At 33.2% G+C, this 16,994-nt stretch overlaps 1 protein-coding gene across 1 annotated transcript; it reads left to right on the forward strand.

Moving 5' to 3' along the window:
* The first annotated feature begins 1,248 nt into the window (after window positions 1-1,248).
* On the forward strand, window positions 1,249-11,827 carry LOC112750382 (uncharacterized). Its single transcript, XM_072216321.1, has 5 exons — window positions 1,249-1,984; window positions 2,090-2,252; window positions 6,822-8,504; window positions 8,610-8,772; window positions 11,571-11,827. The coding sequence occupies exons 3-5, from the start codon at window positions 8,335-8,337 to the stop codon at window positions 11,571-11,573; spliced, it is 336 nt and encodes a 111-aa protein (XP_072072422.1). The 5' UTR covers window positions 1,249-1,984; window positions 2,090-2,252; window positions 6,822-8,334; the 3' UTR covers window positions 11,574-11,827.
* The last annotated feature ends 5,167 nt before the right edge of the window (window positions 11,828-16,994 follow it).

Below are 16,994 nucleotides of genomic sequence, written 5' to 3' on the forward strand. Positions count from 1 at the left end.
ACACACCCGCCATTCCACACGCTTTAGGGGCCACGCTATGAAAAGCGTGACCTAAGACTCCAAAGCGTATCCTAAGTTTCAAAGCGTGCCCAAAACTTCCTCTTTTCTTCTTTTGAGCTTGTTTTGTGCTTTTTGCTTCTTTTTCTCTTATTTTCTACAAAATTTATCAAATCAAAGGGATTAAAGTAATTTTTAACTTAAGCACAAAAAATACTCCATAATTAAGCATTATGAATAGATTTCTTATATGAAAAAGTATAGAAAACGCCACCTGATGCGCACACATCAACGACACCAAAAACTTGATGCAAAATTTGACAAAATCACAACTCGGCAAGTACACTGAATCATATCAAGTAATACCATGGTAAGTGGGTTATCGTTTCCCGAGGATTAATAGACTAAGAAATAATGATTAATTGACTATTCTAATTAGACAAAACATGAAACAGAATAATGAATGAAGAATTAAAGCAAACGTGTAAACAGAGAGTAATAAAAATAGCAAATAGTGAATGTGAAGACAATGATGGTGAGAATGTTAAGGTTTCATAGATATCACTCTTTAGGCATGCAGGGATCAATCACGAAAAATCATAATAAAATCACAGCTCTTGTTGCTCTTGCATTAGGGGTTGGAATGTAACATCCCGCATTTTTGAAAATCTAAATATAAATAAATTGAGATTTTATCTTATTAAGTTTAAACTTTGTAATTTTAGAAATTACTTTATTAGAAATAATTAAATAGATTCTGAGATAATTTCATTTTAGACCAACTAAGCTTCTTAAGCAATTTTATTATAATTGAATATTTTGCATATTCTTAGTAGTTGAAAAATAAGAAAGGATTGTACATTTTAATTTAAGTAACTCCTATTATGAATAAATTGTGACTTATTTTATTAGTTGAGCTCTTAGAAATTAATTTATTAGGGATGATTAAATTGATTTTTTATAAATACTTTGAGTTTAAGTTAATAAATATTTTTGTGTAATCTTATTACAATTTATCATTTTATATAATTTGGAATTAAGTTCTGATAATAAAAAAAATAAAAAGTTATATCATTTAATTTGACTAATTAGTATTGAGTTTAAACTATATTTTATAAAAATGTGATTAATATGCTTATTTTCTAATTTAAATTAAAAATAATTAATTCAACTTATCCGTATGTTGATAAATAATGTTCTTAGATATTTTTAATAAAGTATGTTTGATTTTAAAATTATTTTATCCTTTAATTTTATCAAAATATCTATTTATATTTATCTTTATTCCTTTATAAAAATCCTAATTTTACCCTAATTCCCCAAATTGGAGCCCTAGTTCTAAATCCCTAATCAGAAACCTAATTTTCCCTTTCCCCAGCCCTGAAGCACGCAGCCCACCCCCTTTCTTCCGAAAACACTAACACAAAAAATAAAAGAAAAAAACGCAGAAATGGAAAGGGAGAACAGAGATCTTGGAATCGGAGAAGAGGGAGCCATACTCTGCGCCGTCCAGCTGCTCGCCATGCCATCGACGTCGTCGGGAAGAGAAGGATGCATGTGAAGGAGGAGCGCAACTTGCTGCGAGAGGCTATGCGCTGTTGCTGTCACTGAAGCCCACCATCGTCGTCGCAGTTGATGAAGCCACTAACGACGCCACTGTTCGTCACTTAAAGGGGATTTCATCACAGCCATTTCTGCCACTACCGACGAGCACAAAGGGAGAGATAGGAGTTCATAGATAATAGAGACGTGTCGAGGAAGATAAGGGCTCGTAACACTGCCGCTGTTGCTGTTGACGGAGGTTGCTGTCGAGCTGCACGCCGCTGCCATCAGAGAAAGCTGCTGCTACTGTGTGTACAGAGAAGAGGAGCGTCGCGAGAATCAAGGGAAGAAGACAATGTCCCGCCGCTGCTTCTGGTTTCTGGAATCAGAGAAAACGCCACTGCCGCTGCTGTTTGTTGGGTTCAAGATCGCTGATGCTGTCCTGGTATTGCTCGGTTACCACAGCCTCCTTCATCCTTGTATCTGAATCTGTATCATTAACAACCTATTTTGATTATTGTTATCTCTGCTTGCTGCTTCATCGTTATAGGAAAAATGCCCAAAAATGTTTTTGTTTCCGTCTAGCCATCATTATCGTGATTATTGATGACATCGCTGCTACAGAGAGTCATTGGCATCATTGTTGCAGTTGCTGCCACAAACTAGGAAATAAAGGGAATTGCTGTGTTAGATCCTGCGATTACGACATCAAGGTAGGGGGTTTAAAACGATTTCAATTTAAGAATGCCTACAAGGTTTATTGAATAACTGCAAATAGATTTAATAGCTGTGAGTAATTGATTGATTATGTGAATATTGAATTGTGGCTGAAATTGTGATTGGAATGGTTGAGATTGTGATTTGGAATTGTTGATTAGTGATATTGATTGATTATGTGGATTGGAAATTGTTTGATGACTAATTGTTGAGAATTTCTGAATTTTAATGGGTTATGTTGGATTTGTTGCCGTTGAGCTGTTATTTGGTATATTGTAATGTTAATAAACTTGGTTGGTGGTTGATTTGGAATTAGTTTTGAGGAGTATTGAAGGGTTGGATTTTGAATACAAAATGGTTTGCTGAAAATCAGGTTCTCTTGAAATTAAACGGCAACTTTGAAAGTGAATCAATGGCTCTATAGTGACTGAAATGATGAGAATTTAAATGTTAAATAAATTATATTAAATGTGTGATTGTTGAGATTCAATTGATTTTTCAAAGTTAAATCGTGGATCTGATTTTCTGCACTATTTTAAATGAAATTAGAAACGTTGAAAATCTATAACTAATTCTATGATGATCGGATTTGTGTGGGACTATGTCTGGATTTAGCTTGGGAATATAGAGAGTTGGACTGATAAATTTGAGACTTTTTCATTAAGTTTATAATTTATGGTAAATTTTTGAATTATAGATGTAAAATCTGGTTTTTCTGCAGAACGTTTAACACAGCAGCAACTTGTTTCTTCTATTGGAAAATTTTCAGTTTGAATTTTGAAATGGAACTAATTTTAAATAAAACTTTATTCCTATTATTTTAATGGCGTAAAATTTCAGAACAATTGGACTTGTAGTTTTAAAGATATAAATTTTTGAAAGATGATGCATTATGCAGAAAAAGCCAGATTCTGTTTTCTTAAATTAGTAACTTTGAGAGTTTATAACTTTTGATCCTGGATAGATATTGAGATGCAACTAATTGGAGATAAAAATTAAGTATTTTGAGCATATGTGATTTAAATTTCATGGTTTTCCATGTTTTAATAAGTGAGTTATGGGACTTGGAAGAGGTTGTGTTCAATGATTTGTAAAACAGAATTCTGCAGAGAATTACCTAACTTCGAAGCTACGTTACTTCTTTATTAAAAATGGTATGACCCTAGAACCAATTTAGAAAGAAATTTGGATAAGTTATGTTTAACCACATTAATTTTGAAGGTGGTTGGATTTAATTTGGATTTTATATGAAATTTCAAATGTTGTACGTTGCTGCTGTCTTCTGGTTTTAAGGCACTACAGAGCAGTCACGGTTTTGCTTATATTCCTGAAACTAGAGTCAGCAAAAAATTGTGATTTTTGGTTTAATAGAAATCTTAATCCGAGACAGTCGCATGGATATAAGGTTTGCATAATTCCGGATTTGTTTGATATTTTAAAAATAAAATTGAAATTAGATTGCCGATGTCGTTTTGGTGATTACTTGGATATGGAATTTAAGAAAATAGATATTCTATACTATTATCAAATATTTTTGAGAATATATTGTTGTGGCAATTGCTGATAAGAGGTTGGTGAAATGTTGAGAAAGAAGGACCCGAAAGGATGGCTAAGTCCTATTTTTAGAGGAAATTATGTCCAAATTTTTATAAAAGTATAAGGATTTAATTAAAATAAATTTAAGGCTTGATGATAACTTCACTGATTCTTTTAAGAAAAGATTATTTGGTATACGAGATTGTTGGCAAGGGCGTGGGTCTTGTCCCGCTTGCGTACTTACAATTATGAAAGAAAAAGGAAAGAGTAAAGTACTTATTGTATGATTATCTGTTGCTTGAGGCAACCCAAGAGATATTTGTTTATTTGTTTGTTACTTGAAGCAACCCAAGAGATGTTTGTTTGTTGCTTGAGGCAACCTAAGAGATGTTGTTTGCTTATTTGTTGCTTAAATGCAACCCAAGTGATAATATTTATTTATCTGTTGCTTAAAGCAACCCAAGAGCTTCTGTAGGAAAACTAGGATACCTACAGCAATTTTCCGTTCCCAATAGTATATTTCCTGCGAGTAGAAAGCAGAGGCTGTCTCAATAGAGCTGCTAATAATTATATGTGCATTTATTTGAACGGAAAATCGTATTCGGGAAATCGTGAACTCGTGACCGGATAAATGTCGGGAATGTAGGTGCTAACCGACACATGAGCTCATGGCCTGCACTAGGACTAGACATTCATCATATGCATCTATGTGACATTTTTTGGGTGTGTATATTGTAATTGGTTTGCCTAAATGAATAATTCTGTTTAATTGCTAATTGCTATACTTGATGTAATTGCTCTTGATTGTGTTTGAACCTCATTACCTGTGTTTGTAACTGATTGTTTGGATTGTGGTGATTGGATATTGATTGAGTTGTTTGGGCCTGAGGCCGTGACTGGTACGTTTGAGGTCTAGTTCTGTATAAAGTATCTGACTGGTTCAGCATAGACTTAATGAACCTATGCTTGGAGTAGGATGATCATTTATACTGCGTAGGTAACTTCTTTTATGTTATGGTCTAGTAAAGTATGAAAAATCAAACTGGTTCAGCATAGACTTAATGAACCTATGCTTGGAACAGGTTGGTCATTCATACAGTTTAGGAAACTTTTAAGAGTTTTATAAAGAAAATATGGGTCTAGGATTTTAAATAATTAACTAATGCTTTTAAAGGAGGTTAATTTTCTTTTAGATGTCTCTGAATGAAATTAACTATTTGCGCTTTATTCTTTACTTTCACGGCATTCTCGACCTCTACTGAGAACATGTGGTTTAGTTCTCACCCCCAAATTTTCCACCCTTTCAGTGACAAGTTTGAAGATGCAATTTGAAGCTGCGAGCGATCAATAGGCTTTGTTTATGGTTTTAATTGCTTTCATAGAGTCCCCTCGCTATTGTCCCTTGAGATTTATTTTACATAGAGGGGTAGGTTTAGTATATTGTATTTGAGTTTTATTTGGTTTCTTTTGTATAAGAATTATTATCAATAATATTTATGTGATTATTATTATTTGTGAATGTTTTAATTATGACTTTAATGAATAAAAAACAAAATTTTCTGGAATTTTCTTAAAACTGAAACATGAACTCGATACAAAGGCTCGATAATTAAGTAGTTAATACTAGAGAAGATTACGTAATGTTCTTTCTAGTGGAAATACCCTAACTTAAGCAAGGTATTTTGCTGGACGGGATGTTACAATATGATATCAGAGCAGTCTTTCCTGTAGAGCCTTGGGAATGGACTGACTATGCTTCATTGCATACTCTGAGTGTTTGTCATGCCTTAAGACTTGTCTTGGTGACGAGAGTTTTTGTTTTATATGCATGACTGTCTGATGATTAACGCTATTAGTTTACCTTTGCATACCTCATGGTATCGAGTTTGGCCAACTTAATACTAATTATTTATGTATATGGAACACTAATGGGTTATCATAGACAAAATAGAAATGATAGGTTAATGCGAATTACGAGGTTTTAGGGATGTTAGAAACTAAATTCTAGAGATTAGTTCCGTTTCGACGTATGCTCTTTATTCGTGCTTGGTGTTATCTCTTTCTCTACTAATTGTATTGGAATTTCTAGTTTCTGATCTCTTTCTTGCTAATCTTGTATTATCATTCGTGCATGTCCTTGCTTGACACTCTATCTGGTTGTTGCTTGAATCTTCTGAAACATTTATCCTTACCTTACAAACTCTATGCTCCTTGTCCTGAACTTGGATTCATTTCAGTGTAACATACCATTTCTTGTAATTTCCTTCTTGAGTACTTGTTTCAGATTCCCTTCGAAAAAAAATTCAATTTAAATCTTTTCTTACTTGACTGTATCCATAACCCTTACTTAAATTTTGATGGGATTATTTTTAATTCAGCCTAGACTTTCTTACATAAACTCTGAAGCTTCTTTATGTAGTTTAATCTCGTTTATCTGTGATATACCACTTATCTTTTATTGATTTATAGAAAACTTTATTTCAGAATTTATTCTTTAAATAGAAGCTGATTTTCTGCCAACTTTACTATAACTCCATAGCTATGTACTTAAGTATCCTCCAAGATTTTTTTTAAAGAAAATATTTTGCCCTTAACATCAAACAAGCTTTAATTTACAAACCATGCATGATTTGTTTTGATTTAAAAATTAAATTGATATAACATATTATTTATACTAAGTTTAGTACTTTTGAAAAATGTTAGATTTATATATATTCTTTTGAAAAAGATAAACTAATTTCCTCTATTTCAAATTGAAGTTGTTCTAAATTGTTGCACTATTTTTTCTAATAATGTTCATATTGAAACTATTCGATCCATAATTTCTTTCTAAGCTTCGAATTAACTCCCTTTATGCTCCATTTCATTGCTTATATATACATCCTTGTTTCTTGACGATCTCACGTATTCCTTCAAATCCTTGCAAAATACCATCTAGTGCAATTGCAAACTTGAGTATTCTTCTAATTTCTCGCATAAACCTTTCGTGCCGTTTGTCTTTCTCTTCTCATGTTTCGTATTTCTTACAGGCAGTAGTTCTTAGGGACACGATTTGTGCGTACGGAAAGTGAATCTGGTCAGTATACGAAGTTATAAGGAGTTGTGGAGTTTTGAGGCGACGAGAGGAAGTGATCATGCTTTGTTAAGAGTTCTGAACAAACATTGTGCCTATTTAATTTTAGATTTTGAAATTTGGTTTGCATCAAATTATTTTTATCAACTTTTGCATCACCTAATTTATTTTCTTCTATGTTTATGTGATATGATTTTCTTGGAATCTTTAAAATATTCAAATGGGGATGTGCATATAAATCTTTTCTTCATCTTATATCAATTTTCGAGGGCGAAAATTTTTGTAAGTTGGATAGAATGTAACATCCCGCATTTTTGAAAATCTAAATATAAATAAATTGAGATTTTATCTTATTAAGTTTAAACTTTGTAATTTTAGAAATTACTTTATTAGAAATAATTAAATAGATTCGGAGATAATTTCATTTTAGACCAACTAAACTTAAGCAATTTTATTATAATTGAATATTTTGCATATTCTTAGTAGTTGAAAAATAAGAAACGATTGTACATTTTAATTTAAGTAACTCCTGTTATGAATAAATTGTGACTTATTTTATTAGTTGAGCTCTTAGAGATTAATTTATTAGGGATGATTAAATTGATTTTTTATAAATACTTTGAGTTTAAGTTAATAAATATTTTTGTGTAATCTTATTACAATTGATCATTTTATATAATTTGGAATTAAGTTCTGATAATAAAAAAATAATAAAAAGTTATATCATTTAGTTTGACTAATTAGTATTGAGTTTAAACTATATTTTATAAAAATGTGATTAATATGCTTATTTTATAATTTAAATTAGAAATAATTAATTCAACTTACCAATATGTTGATAAATAATGTTCTTAGATATTTTTAATAAAGTATGTTTGATTTTAAAATTATTTTATCCTTTAATTTTATCAAAATATCTATTCATATTTATCTTTATTCCTTTATAAAAATCCTAATTTTATCCTAATTCCCCAAATTGGAGCCCTAGTTCTAAATCCCTAATCAGAAACCTAATTTCCCCTTTCCCCAGCCCTGAAGCATGCAGCCCACCCCCTTTCTTCCTAAAACACTAACACAAAAAACAAAAGAAAGAAACGCAGAAATGGAAAGGGAGAACAGAGAGCTTGGAATCGGATAAGAGGGAGCCATACTCTGCGCCGTCCAGCTGCTCGCCACGCCGTCGACGTCGTCGGGAAGAGAAGGATGCATGTGAAGGAGGAGCACGACTTGCTGCGAGAGGCCATGCGCTGTTGCTGTCACTGAAGCCCGCCATCGTCATCGCAGTTGATGAAGCCACTAACGACGCCACTGTTCGTCGCTTGAAGGGGATTTCATCACCGCCATTTCTGCCACTACCGACGAGCACGAAAGGAGAGATAGGAGTTCATAGAGAACAGAGACGTGACGAGGAAGATAAGGGCTCGTAACACTGCCGCTGTTGCTGGAGACGGAGGTTGCTGTCGAACTGCATGCCACTGCCATCAGAGGAAGCTGCTGCTACTGTGTGTACAGAGAAGAGGAGCGTCGCGAGAATCAAGGGAAGAAGACGCTGTCCCGCCGCTGCTTCTGGTTTCTGGAATCGGAGAAAACACCACTGCCGCTGCTGTTTGTTGGGTTCAAGATCGCTGATGCTGTCCTGGTATTGCTCGGTTACCACAGCCTCCTTCATCCTTGTATCTGAATCTGTATCATTAACAACCTATTTTGATTATTGTTATCTCTGCTTACTGCTTCATCGTTATAGGAAAAATGCCCAAAAATATTTTTGTTTCCGTCTAGCCATCATTATCGCGATTATTGATGACATCGCTGCTACAGAGAGTCATTGGCATCACTGTTGCGGTTGCTGCCATGAACTAGGAAATAAAGGGAATTGCTATGTTAGATCCTGCGATTACGATATCGAGGTAGGGGGTTTAAAACGATTTCAATTTAAGAATGCCTACAAGGTTTATTGAATAATTGCAAATAGATTTAATAGCTGTGAGTAATTGATTGATTATGTGAATATTGAATTGTGGCTGAAATTGTGATTGGAATGGTTGAGATTGTGATTTGGAATTGTTGATTAGTGATATTGATTGATTATGTGGATTGGGAATTATTTGATGACTAATTGTTGAGAATTTCTGAATTTTAATAGGTTATGTTGGATTTGTTGCCGTTGAGCTGTTATTTGGTATATTGTAATGTTAATGAACTTGGTTGGTGGTTGATTTGGAATTGGTTTTGAGGGGTATTGAAGGGTTGGATTTTGAATACAAAATGGTTTGCTAAAAATCAGGTTCTCTTGAAATTAAACAGCAACTTTGAAAGTGAATCAGTGGCTCTATAGTGACTGAAATGATGAGAATTTAAATGTTAAATAAATTATATTAAGTGTGATTGTTGAGATTCAATTTTGAAGGTTTCGTATTAACTGGAACATTAGTTATGATTTTTCAAAGTTAAATCGTGGATCTGATTTTCTGCACTATTTTAAATGAAATTAGAAACTTTGAAAATCTATAACTAATTCTATGATGATCGGATTTGTGTGAGACTATATCTGAATTAAGCTTGGGAATATAGAGAGTTGGACTGATGAATTTTAGACTTTTTCATTAAGTTTATAATTTATGATAAATTTTTGAATTATAGATGTCAAATCTGGTTTTTCTGCAGAACTTTATTTCTATTATTTTAATGGCGTAAAATTTCAGAACAATTGGACTTGTAGTTTTAAAGATATGAATTTTTGAAAGATGATGCATTATGCAGAAAAAGCCAGATTCTGTTTTCTTAAATTAGTAACTTTGAGAGTTTATAACTTTTGATCCTGGATAGATATTGAGATGCAACCAATTAGAGGTAAAAATTAAGTATGTTGAGCATATGTGATTTAAATTTTAGGATTTTCCATGTTTTAATAAGTGAGTTATGGGACTTGGAAGAGGTTGTGTCCAAAGATTTGTAAAACAGAATTCTGCAGAGAATTACCTAACTTCGAAGCTACATTACTTCTTCATTAAAATTGGTATGACCCTGGAACTAATTTAGAAAGAAATTTGGATAAGTTATGTTTAACCACATTAATTTTGAAGGTGGTTGGATTTAATTTGAATTTTATATGAAATTTCGAAGGTTGTACGTTGCTGCTGTCTTCTGGTTTTAAGGCACTACAGAGCAGTCACGATTTTGCTTATATTCCCGAAGCTAGAGTCAGCAAAAAATTGTGATTTTTAGTTTAATAAAAAGCTTAATCCGAGACGGTCGCATGGATATAAGGTTTGCATAATTCCTGATTTGTTTGATATTTTAAAAATAAAATTGAAATTAGATTGCCGATGTCGTTTTGGTGATTACTTGGATATGGAATTTAAGAAAATTGTTTTTCTATACTATTATCAAATGTTTTTGAGAATATATTGTTGTGGCAATTGCTGATAAGAGGTTGGTGAAATGTTGAGAAAGAAGGACCCGAAAGGATGGCTAAGTCCTATTTTTAGAGGAAATTATGTCCAAATTTTTATAAAAGTATAAGGATTTAATTAAAATAAATTTAAGGCTTGATGATAACTTCACTGATTCTTTTAAGAAAATATTATTTGGTATACGAGATTGTTGGCAAGGGCGTGGGTCTTGTCCCGCTTGCGTACTTACAATTATGAAAGAAAAAGGAAAGAGTAAAGTACTTATTGTATGATTATCTGTTGCTTGAGGCAACCCAAGAGATATTTGTTTATTTGTTTGTTGCTTGAAGCAACCCAAGAGATGTTTGTTTGTTGCTTGAGGCAACCTAAGAGATATTTTTTGCTTATTTGTTGCTTAAATGCAACCCAAGAGATAATATTTATTTATCTGTTGCTTAAAGCAACCCAAGAGCTTCTGTAGGAAAACTAGGATACCTACAGCAATTTTCCGTTCCCAAGAGTATATTTCCTGCGAGTAGAAAGCAGAGGTTGTCTCAATAGAGCTGCTAATAATTATATGCGCATTTATTTGAACGGAAAATCGTATTCGGGAAATCGTGAACTCGTGACCGGATAAATGTCGGGAATGTAGGTGCTAACCGACACATGAGCTCATGGCCTGCACTAGGACTAGACATTCATCATATGCATCTATGTGACATTGTTTGGGTGTGTATATTGTAATTGGTTTGCCTAAGTGAATAATTCTGTTTAATTTCTAATTGATATACTTGATGTAATTGCTCTTGATTGTGTTTGAACCTCATTACCTGTTTTTGTAACTGATTGTTTGGATTGTGGTGATTGGATATTGATTGAGTTGTTTGGGCCTGAGGCCATGATTGGTACATTTGAGGTCTAGTTCTGTATAAAGTATCTGACTGGTTCAGCATAGACTTAATGAACCTATGCTTGGAGTAGGATGATCATTTATACCGCGTAGGTAACTTCTTTTATATTATGGTCTAGTAAAGTATGAAAAATCAAACTGGTTCAGCATAGACTTAATGAACCTATGCTTGGAACAGGTTGGTCATTCATACAGTTTAGAAAACTTTTAAGAGTTTTATAAAGAAAATATGGGTCTAGGATTTTAAATAATTAACTAATGCTTTTAAAGGAGGTTAATTTTCTTTTAGATGTCTCTGAATGAAATTAACTATTTGCGCTTTATTCTTTACTTTCACGGCATTCTCGACCTCTACTGAGAACATGTGGTTTAGTTCTCACCCCCAAATTTTCCACCCTTTCAGTGACAGGTTTGAAGATGCAATTTGAAGCTGCGAGCGATCAATAGGCTTTGTTTATGGTTTTAATTGCTTTCATAGAGTCCCCTCGCTATTGTCCCTTGAGATTTATTTTACATAGAGGGGTAGGTTTAGTATATTGTATTTGAGTTTTATTTGGTTTCTTTTGTATAAGAATTATTATCAATAATATTTATGTGATTATTATTATTTGTGAATATTTGAATTATGACTTTAATGAATAAAAACAAAATTTTCTGGAATTTTTTTAAAACTGAAACGCGAACTCGATACAAAGCCTCGATAATTAAGTAGTTAATACTAGAGAAGGTTACGTAATGTTCTTTCTAGTGGAAATACCCTGACTTAAGCAAGGTATTTTGCTAGACGGGACGTTATAGGAGAAATTCATCCAATGAAGGTGGTGGTGGGAGAGAGGGTTCACTATTTGAGGGAAAGGTATTGTAGTTTGAAGGTGGTTCAAATTGGTGAAAGTCTTGAGGTGGTGTATAAGGAATTGGTGGTTCTTGGGAGTATTGGTATTGGAATAGTGGTGGCTCTAGGTATGGTTCATATGGTGGATATGGATTAAGGTCATATGGAGGTGAATAGTGGTATGGGGCTTGTGAGTGAGGTTGACAACAATGTTGAGGGCTTGGTTCATAATTATGTACATTATGGGGTAAATTGTAGCCATGAGAGATTGGAGGAGATTGTTGCCATCAAGGTTAACCATAAACATGTGGCTCCTCCCTAATTTCATATCCATTCCCACAATGTGGTTCCTCATTGAAGCTTTCATTCCCTACAACATAATTGTAACCAAACTCATAGCCAAAGTGATGAGAATTCATAGTATAAAGAGAAAATAAAAACAAATACAAATAAGAACTAATAAAAACTAAATCCTAAAGCAAGCAAAAACAAACAAAGAAGCATATTCACAATATCAACATATATACAATAGCCAATAATATAACACCATTGCAATTCCCCGACAACGGTGCCAAAAACTTGATGTGAGAATTATCGTCGGTCTATAAATTTCTTAATAGAAAAGGAACTTCATTGTAAGCATAGTCCAAACTAACTAATAACTCTCAATCAAATTTTAATATTGGTTTTGTCACAAGTACAAACCCCAGTAAAAATAAACCGAAGTATTCAAACCTCGGGTCATCTCACAAGGAATTACAATGAAGTGATCAATTATTGACAAGAAAATATAAAAGTAAGAAAGTAAATAAACAATTGACTAATAAAGGAAAGAAAAGAACTCTTAGCTAAGACTTGGGAGTTGAGATCACCATCCTTATCTATAAACCATATATTGACAATTATGAGGGACCAACCCATTAAGTCTAATTCTATGCTTGAAGTACGTACAATGTCCACCTCAATGCTTGAAGTACATCAAATAGTTTTGATTCAACATCAATCCATAAATCCTAACCTAGCTACTAATTGACTTAGTAGTAGGCTAGCGTCAATGGTTATCAAATTGACTACTAAGGATTCTCAAATCACCAATTCAATGAGACCCAATGACTCAAGGTCACTCAATTTCCTTAGCCTAGGCCAAGAGTGAAGAAAACTACTCTAAAACTAGTGAAAATATTTTAACAAACACCTAGAGTGCAATAAAAGTAAACATCACAAAATGCAAGAATTAATGAAATCTATAACTACCCAATCTAAGAAATACAACTCAATTAAACAATAAGAACAAGAAAACATAAATTGCATTAATGGAAATTAAAATGAATAAGAGTGCATCAACATAAAAATGACATGAAAAGGAAATTAACAACAAGAACTAGAAGAACAAATGTGTAATTACAAGGAATTAAAAAGGTAAACTAAATCAAAATAAGAATTGAAAGCTAAATTTAAGAGAGATTAACCTAACTTTACCCTAATTTCTACCCTAAATCTAAAAAGAGGAGAGAGCCTCTCTGATAAACCACTATTTTATGGTTTATCTTGTGCTCAATTGAGTGGTTTTTATCAAGTCTTTGCACACTTATTCATACTAATTGCATGGTTTTATATTTTCCTTCCTAATTTTGTTCTATAATTAGGAAACTTGCTTCCCAAGCCTTTAAATTACCAAAAATTAATTCTCCTTTTTACCATTCGATGCCTTGATATATGTGTTAAGTGATTTTAGAGTTTATAGAGCAGGAATGGCTTAGAGGATAGAAAGGAAGCATGCAAAAATGGAGGGAATACAAAAAGTTAAAGAAATTGCTAAGCTGTCCAGCCTCACCTCTTCGCACTCAAACTGTCATAACTTGAGCTACAGAGGTCCAAATGATGCGGTTCCAATTGCGTTGGAAAGCTAACATCCAAGGCTTCAAAATGATATATAATTCGATATAGTGGCCATACAGAAAAATGATGCGCACGCGTGAATCACGCGGACGCGTCGTTCTGCAGAAAAACCAGCGACCTGTACGGATCAAAAAACACCCTTAGCGATTTCTGGGTTGTTTCTGGCCCAGTTTTTTACCCAAAAAATACAGATTAGAGGCTATAAAGTGGGGGAATCTATTCATTCAACAACACAACATTCATAATTCACAATTTTTAGGTTTTAGATGTAGTTTTAGAAAGAGAGAAGCTCTCTCCTCTCTCTTAGGATTTAGGATTTAGGATTTCTCTTAATTTTAGGATTGCTTCTTCTCAATTCCAGGTTCAATGTTCCTTTAATTTAATTTCTCTTCTACTTTTATTTACTTTATCACTTAATTTATTTATTTTCCCAATATTGGTTTATGAACTTCCATGTTAGGATTGATTTTCTTAATTAATACTCTTAATTAATACACATTGAGGTATTTCAGATTTATGATTGCTTTCTTTTATTTATGATATAAATAATTTGGATTTTTCCCCTTTTGGCTTTGGTTGAGTAATTGGTGACACTTGAGTTGTCAAACTCAGCTGTTGATTGAAAATTGGAATTTGCTGATTGATTTGGATCCCTCTAAAGCTAGTCTTTCCATAGGAGTTGACTAGGACTTGAGAAATCAAGTTGATTAGTCCACTTGACTTTCCTTTATTTAGTAAGGGTTAACTAAGTGGGAGCAATAAACAATTCTCATCACACCTGATAAGGATAACTAGGATGGGATTTCCAGTTCTCATACCTTGCCAAGAGATTTTCTAATTATTAATTTATTTTTCTCGTCATTTAAATTACTTGTTCCTTATTTCAAAAAACCCAAAACAAAATATACTTTTTCCATAACTAATAATAAATCATACTTCCCTGCAATTCCTTGAGAGACAACCCGAGGTTTAAATACTTTGGTTTATTATTTTTATTGGGTTTTGTTACTTGTGACAACCAAACTTTTGTACGAAAGGATTCTCTGTTGGTTTAGAAACTATACTTACAACGCGATTATATTTGTGAATTTCTTTACTGGAAGAAACCCGATCGTCACTCTCTCTCTAGAGTTCTACCCTAAAACATCATGAAAACTATACTATGACTCCTTCCACTCCCCCCCCCATTCCCTTGCAATCCTTGGGTTCAAAAGCATCAGAAATGAGTTGGATTTGGGCCTCCTCAAGCTCAGAAATCGCCCCCAACGTATTGCCTTTAGTGAGGTCACGTGCTGCTTGTCATGCGTACGCATGGGTCACGCGTACGCGTCGCATTGCAAAATTCCTCTTCACGCGTGCGCGTGGGTGACGCGTGCGTGTCGCTGGCGAATCTCCTTCTCATGCGTATGCGTGGTTGATGCGTGTGCGTGGCCTTGAGTTCAACAAATCCTCAATACTTCATGAATTCTCCATTTTTGCATGCTTTTTCTTCATTCCTTCAACCCAATCTTTGCCTTTTAATCCTGAAATCACTTAACAAACATATCAAGGCGCCGAATGGAATTAAAGTGAATTAAAATTAGCGATTTAAAGGCCTAAAAAGCATGTTTTTACTCTTAAGCACGAATTAGGAGAAATTCACAAAATCTTGCTATTTCATTGAATAAATGTGAGAAAAGTCGATAAAATCCCCTGAATTCAATACAAGATAAACCACAAATTTGGGGTTTATCAAACCTCCCCACACTTAAACTAAGCATGTCCTCATGCTAAACCAATAAAAACAAGAAAAGGGGTATGAACATTTATACAATGCAAATAAACTATATGCATGCAACTAAATATAAAATGCTTCTACCTACTTGGTTAAAAGTAAATCAATTCTCCAAGAATGTATATGAACAAGTAGGGCTAAGATCATATGACGATTCATGAATCCCACCAATTCAAATATAAAAATGAAGTTCAGGTAGGCTTGCAAGAAGAAAGCTCATAAAAGCAGGGAACAAGGAATTGAGCATCGAACCCTCTCCAGAAGTGTATCAGCTCTAGTCACTCAAGTGTATAGGGTTGATTCACTCAATTCTCCTCTAATCATGCTTTCCAAGATTTGTTTTTCATCTAACAATCAACAATTATTCAATGCATGCTTACATTTATCATGAGGACTTATTCGTAGGTTGTAATGGGGCTAGTGTAAAGGTAAGGATATATATATGGTAAGTGAGCTTGAAATTTGCATCTTTGATTAATATAAGCTCTCACCAAACACATATAACAACCTATACAATTCTAATATACCACCTAACTACCCATGATTCTTACTTTTTCCACACAATCATGCATTCTCCTCAATTCATATTCCATATGCATTGGTTATTATTGGCTTCACCTTGGGGCATTTTGTCCCTTTTTTATTACCTTTCTTTTTTTTTTCTATTTCTTTTGTATCTTTTTTCTTTTTATTTTTTATCATTTTTTTCTTTAAAGTATATACAAATATATCAATTCATATGGTTTTACATATTTAATGCATGAATATGTACCCAATCCCATGATTTTTAACAAAAATACAAAATACACTTTTACCTCAACCAATGTTTCCAAGTTTCCCATTCCCAAATGATACACACCCTCACTATCCTAAGCTAACCAAAGATCCAAATTAAGGGACATTTATTATTTTTCACTTAGGGGTAGTGATGTACTAAAAGTAAAAACAAAAGGGTTTAAATAGGCTCAAAATTGGCTAACAATGGTTGTTGAAAGGTAGGTTATTTTGGTAAGTGAGCTAAATGAAATAATGGTCTTAATCATATAAATACATGTATACATAGAATAATGGACATAAAGAATCAAACAAATAAAAGATTACAATCATAGAAAGAGAATAATCACACACAAGAAGAAAAATAGTGATTATATGATGTAACCACACAATTAGGCTCAAAACTCGCATGCTTATGTGTTCTTAGCTCAAAAACCTTTTCCAAAATTAATTCCTTCAAGCAAGTTCAACAGAAAAAAAATTTCCAAATTGGTAAGGTGCCCCTAAAACAATTTTCTTGGAAAAGAAATCATTATTTTAACCAGCTA

This window comes from Arachis hypogaea, chromosome 15, assembly GCF_003086295.3.
Source record: "Arachis hypogaea cultivar Tifrunner chromosome 15, arahy.Tifrunner.gnm2.J5K5, whole genome shotgun sequence".
In the NCBI taxonomy this organism is placed as follows: domain Eukaryota; kingdom Viridiplantae; phylum Streptophyta; class Magnoliopsida; order Fabales; family Fabaceae; genus Arachis; species Arachis hypogaea.

Excerpts from the sequence above, each read along its gene's own strand:
- LOC112750382 (XM_072216321.1), top strand. The coding sequence starts at position 8,335 with ATGCCACTGCCATCAGAGGAAGCTGCTGCTACTGTGTGTACAGAGAAG. Across the intron at positions 8,505-8,609 it reads AGATCGCTGATGCTGTCCTG|GAAAAATGCCCAAAAATATT; the intron begins GTATTGCTCGGT and ends TCATCGTTATAG.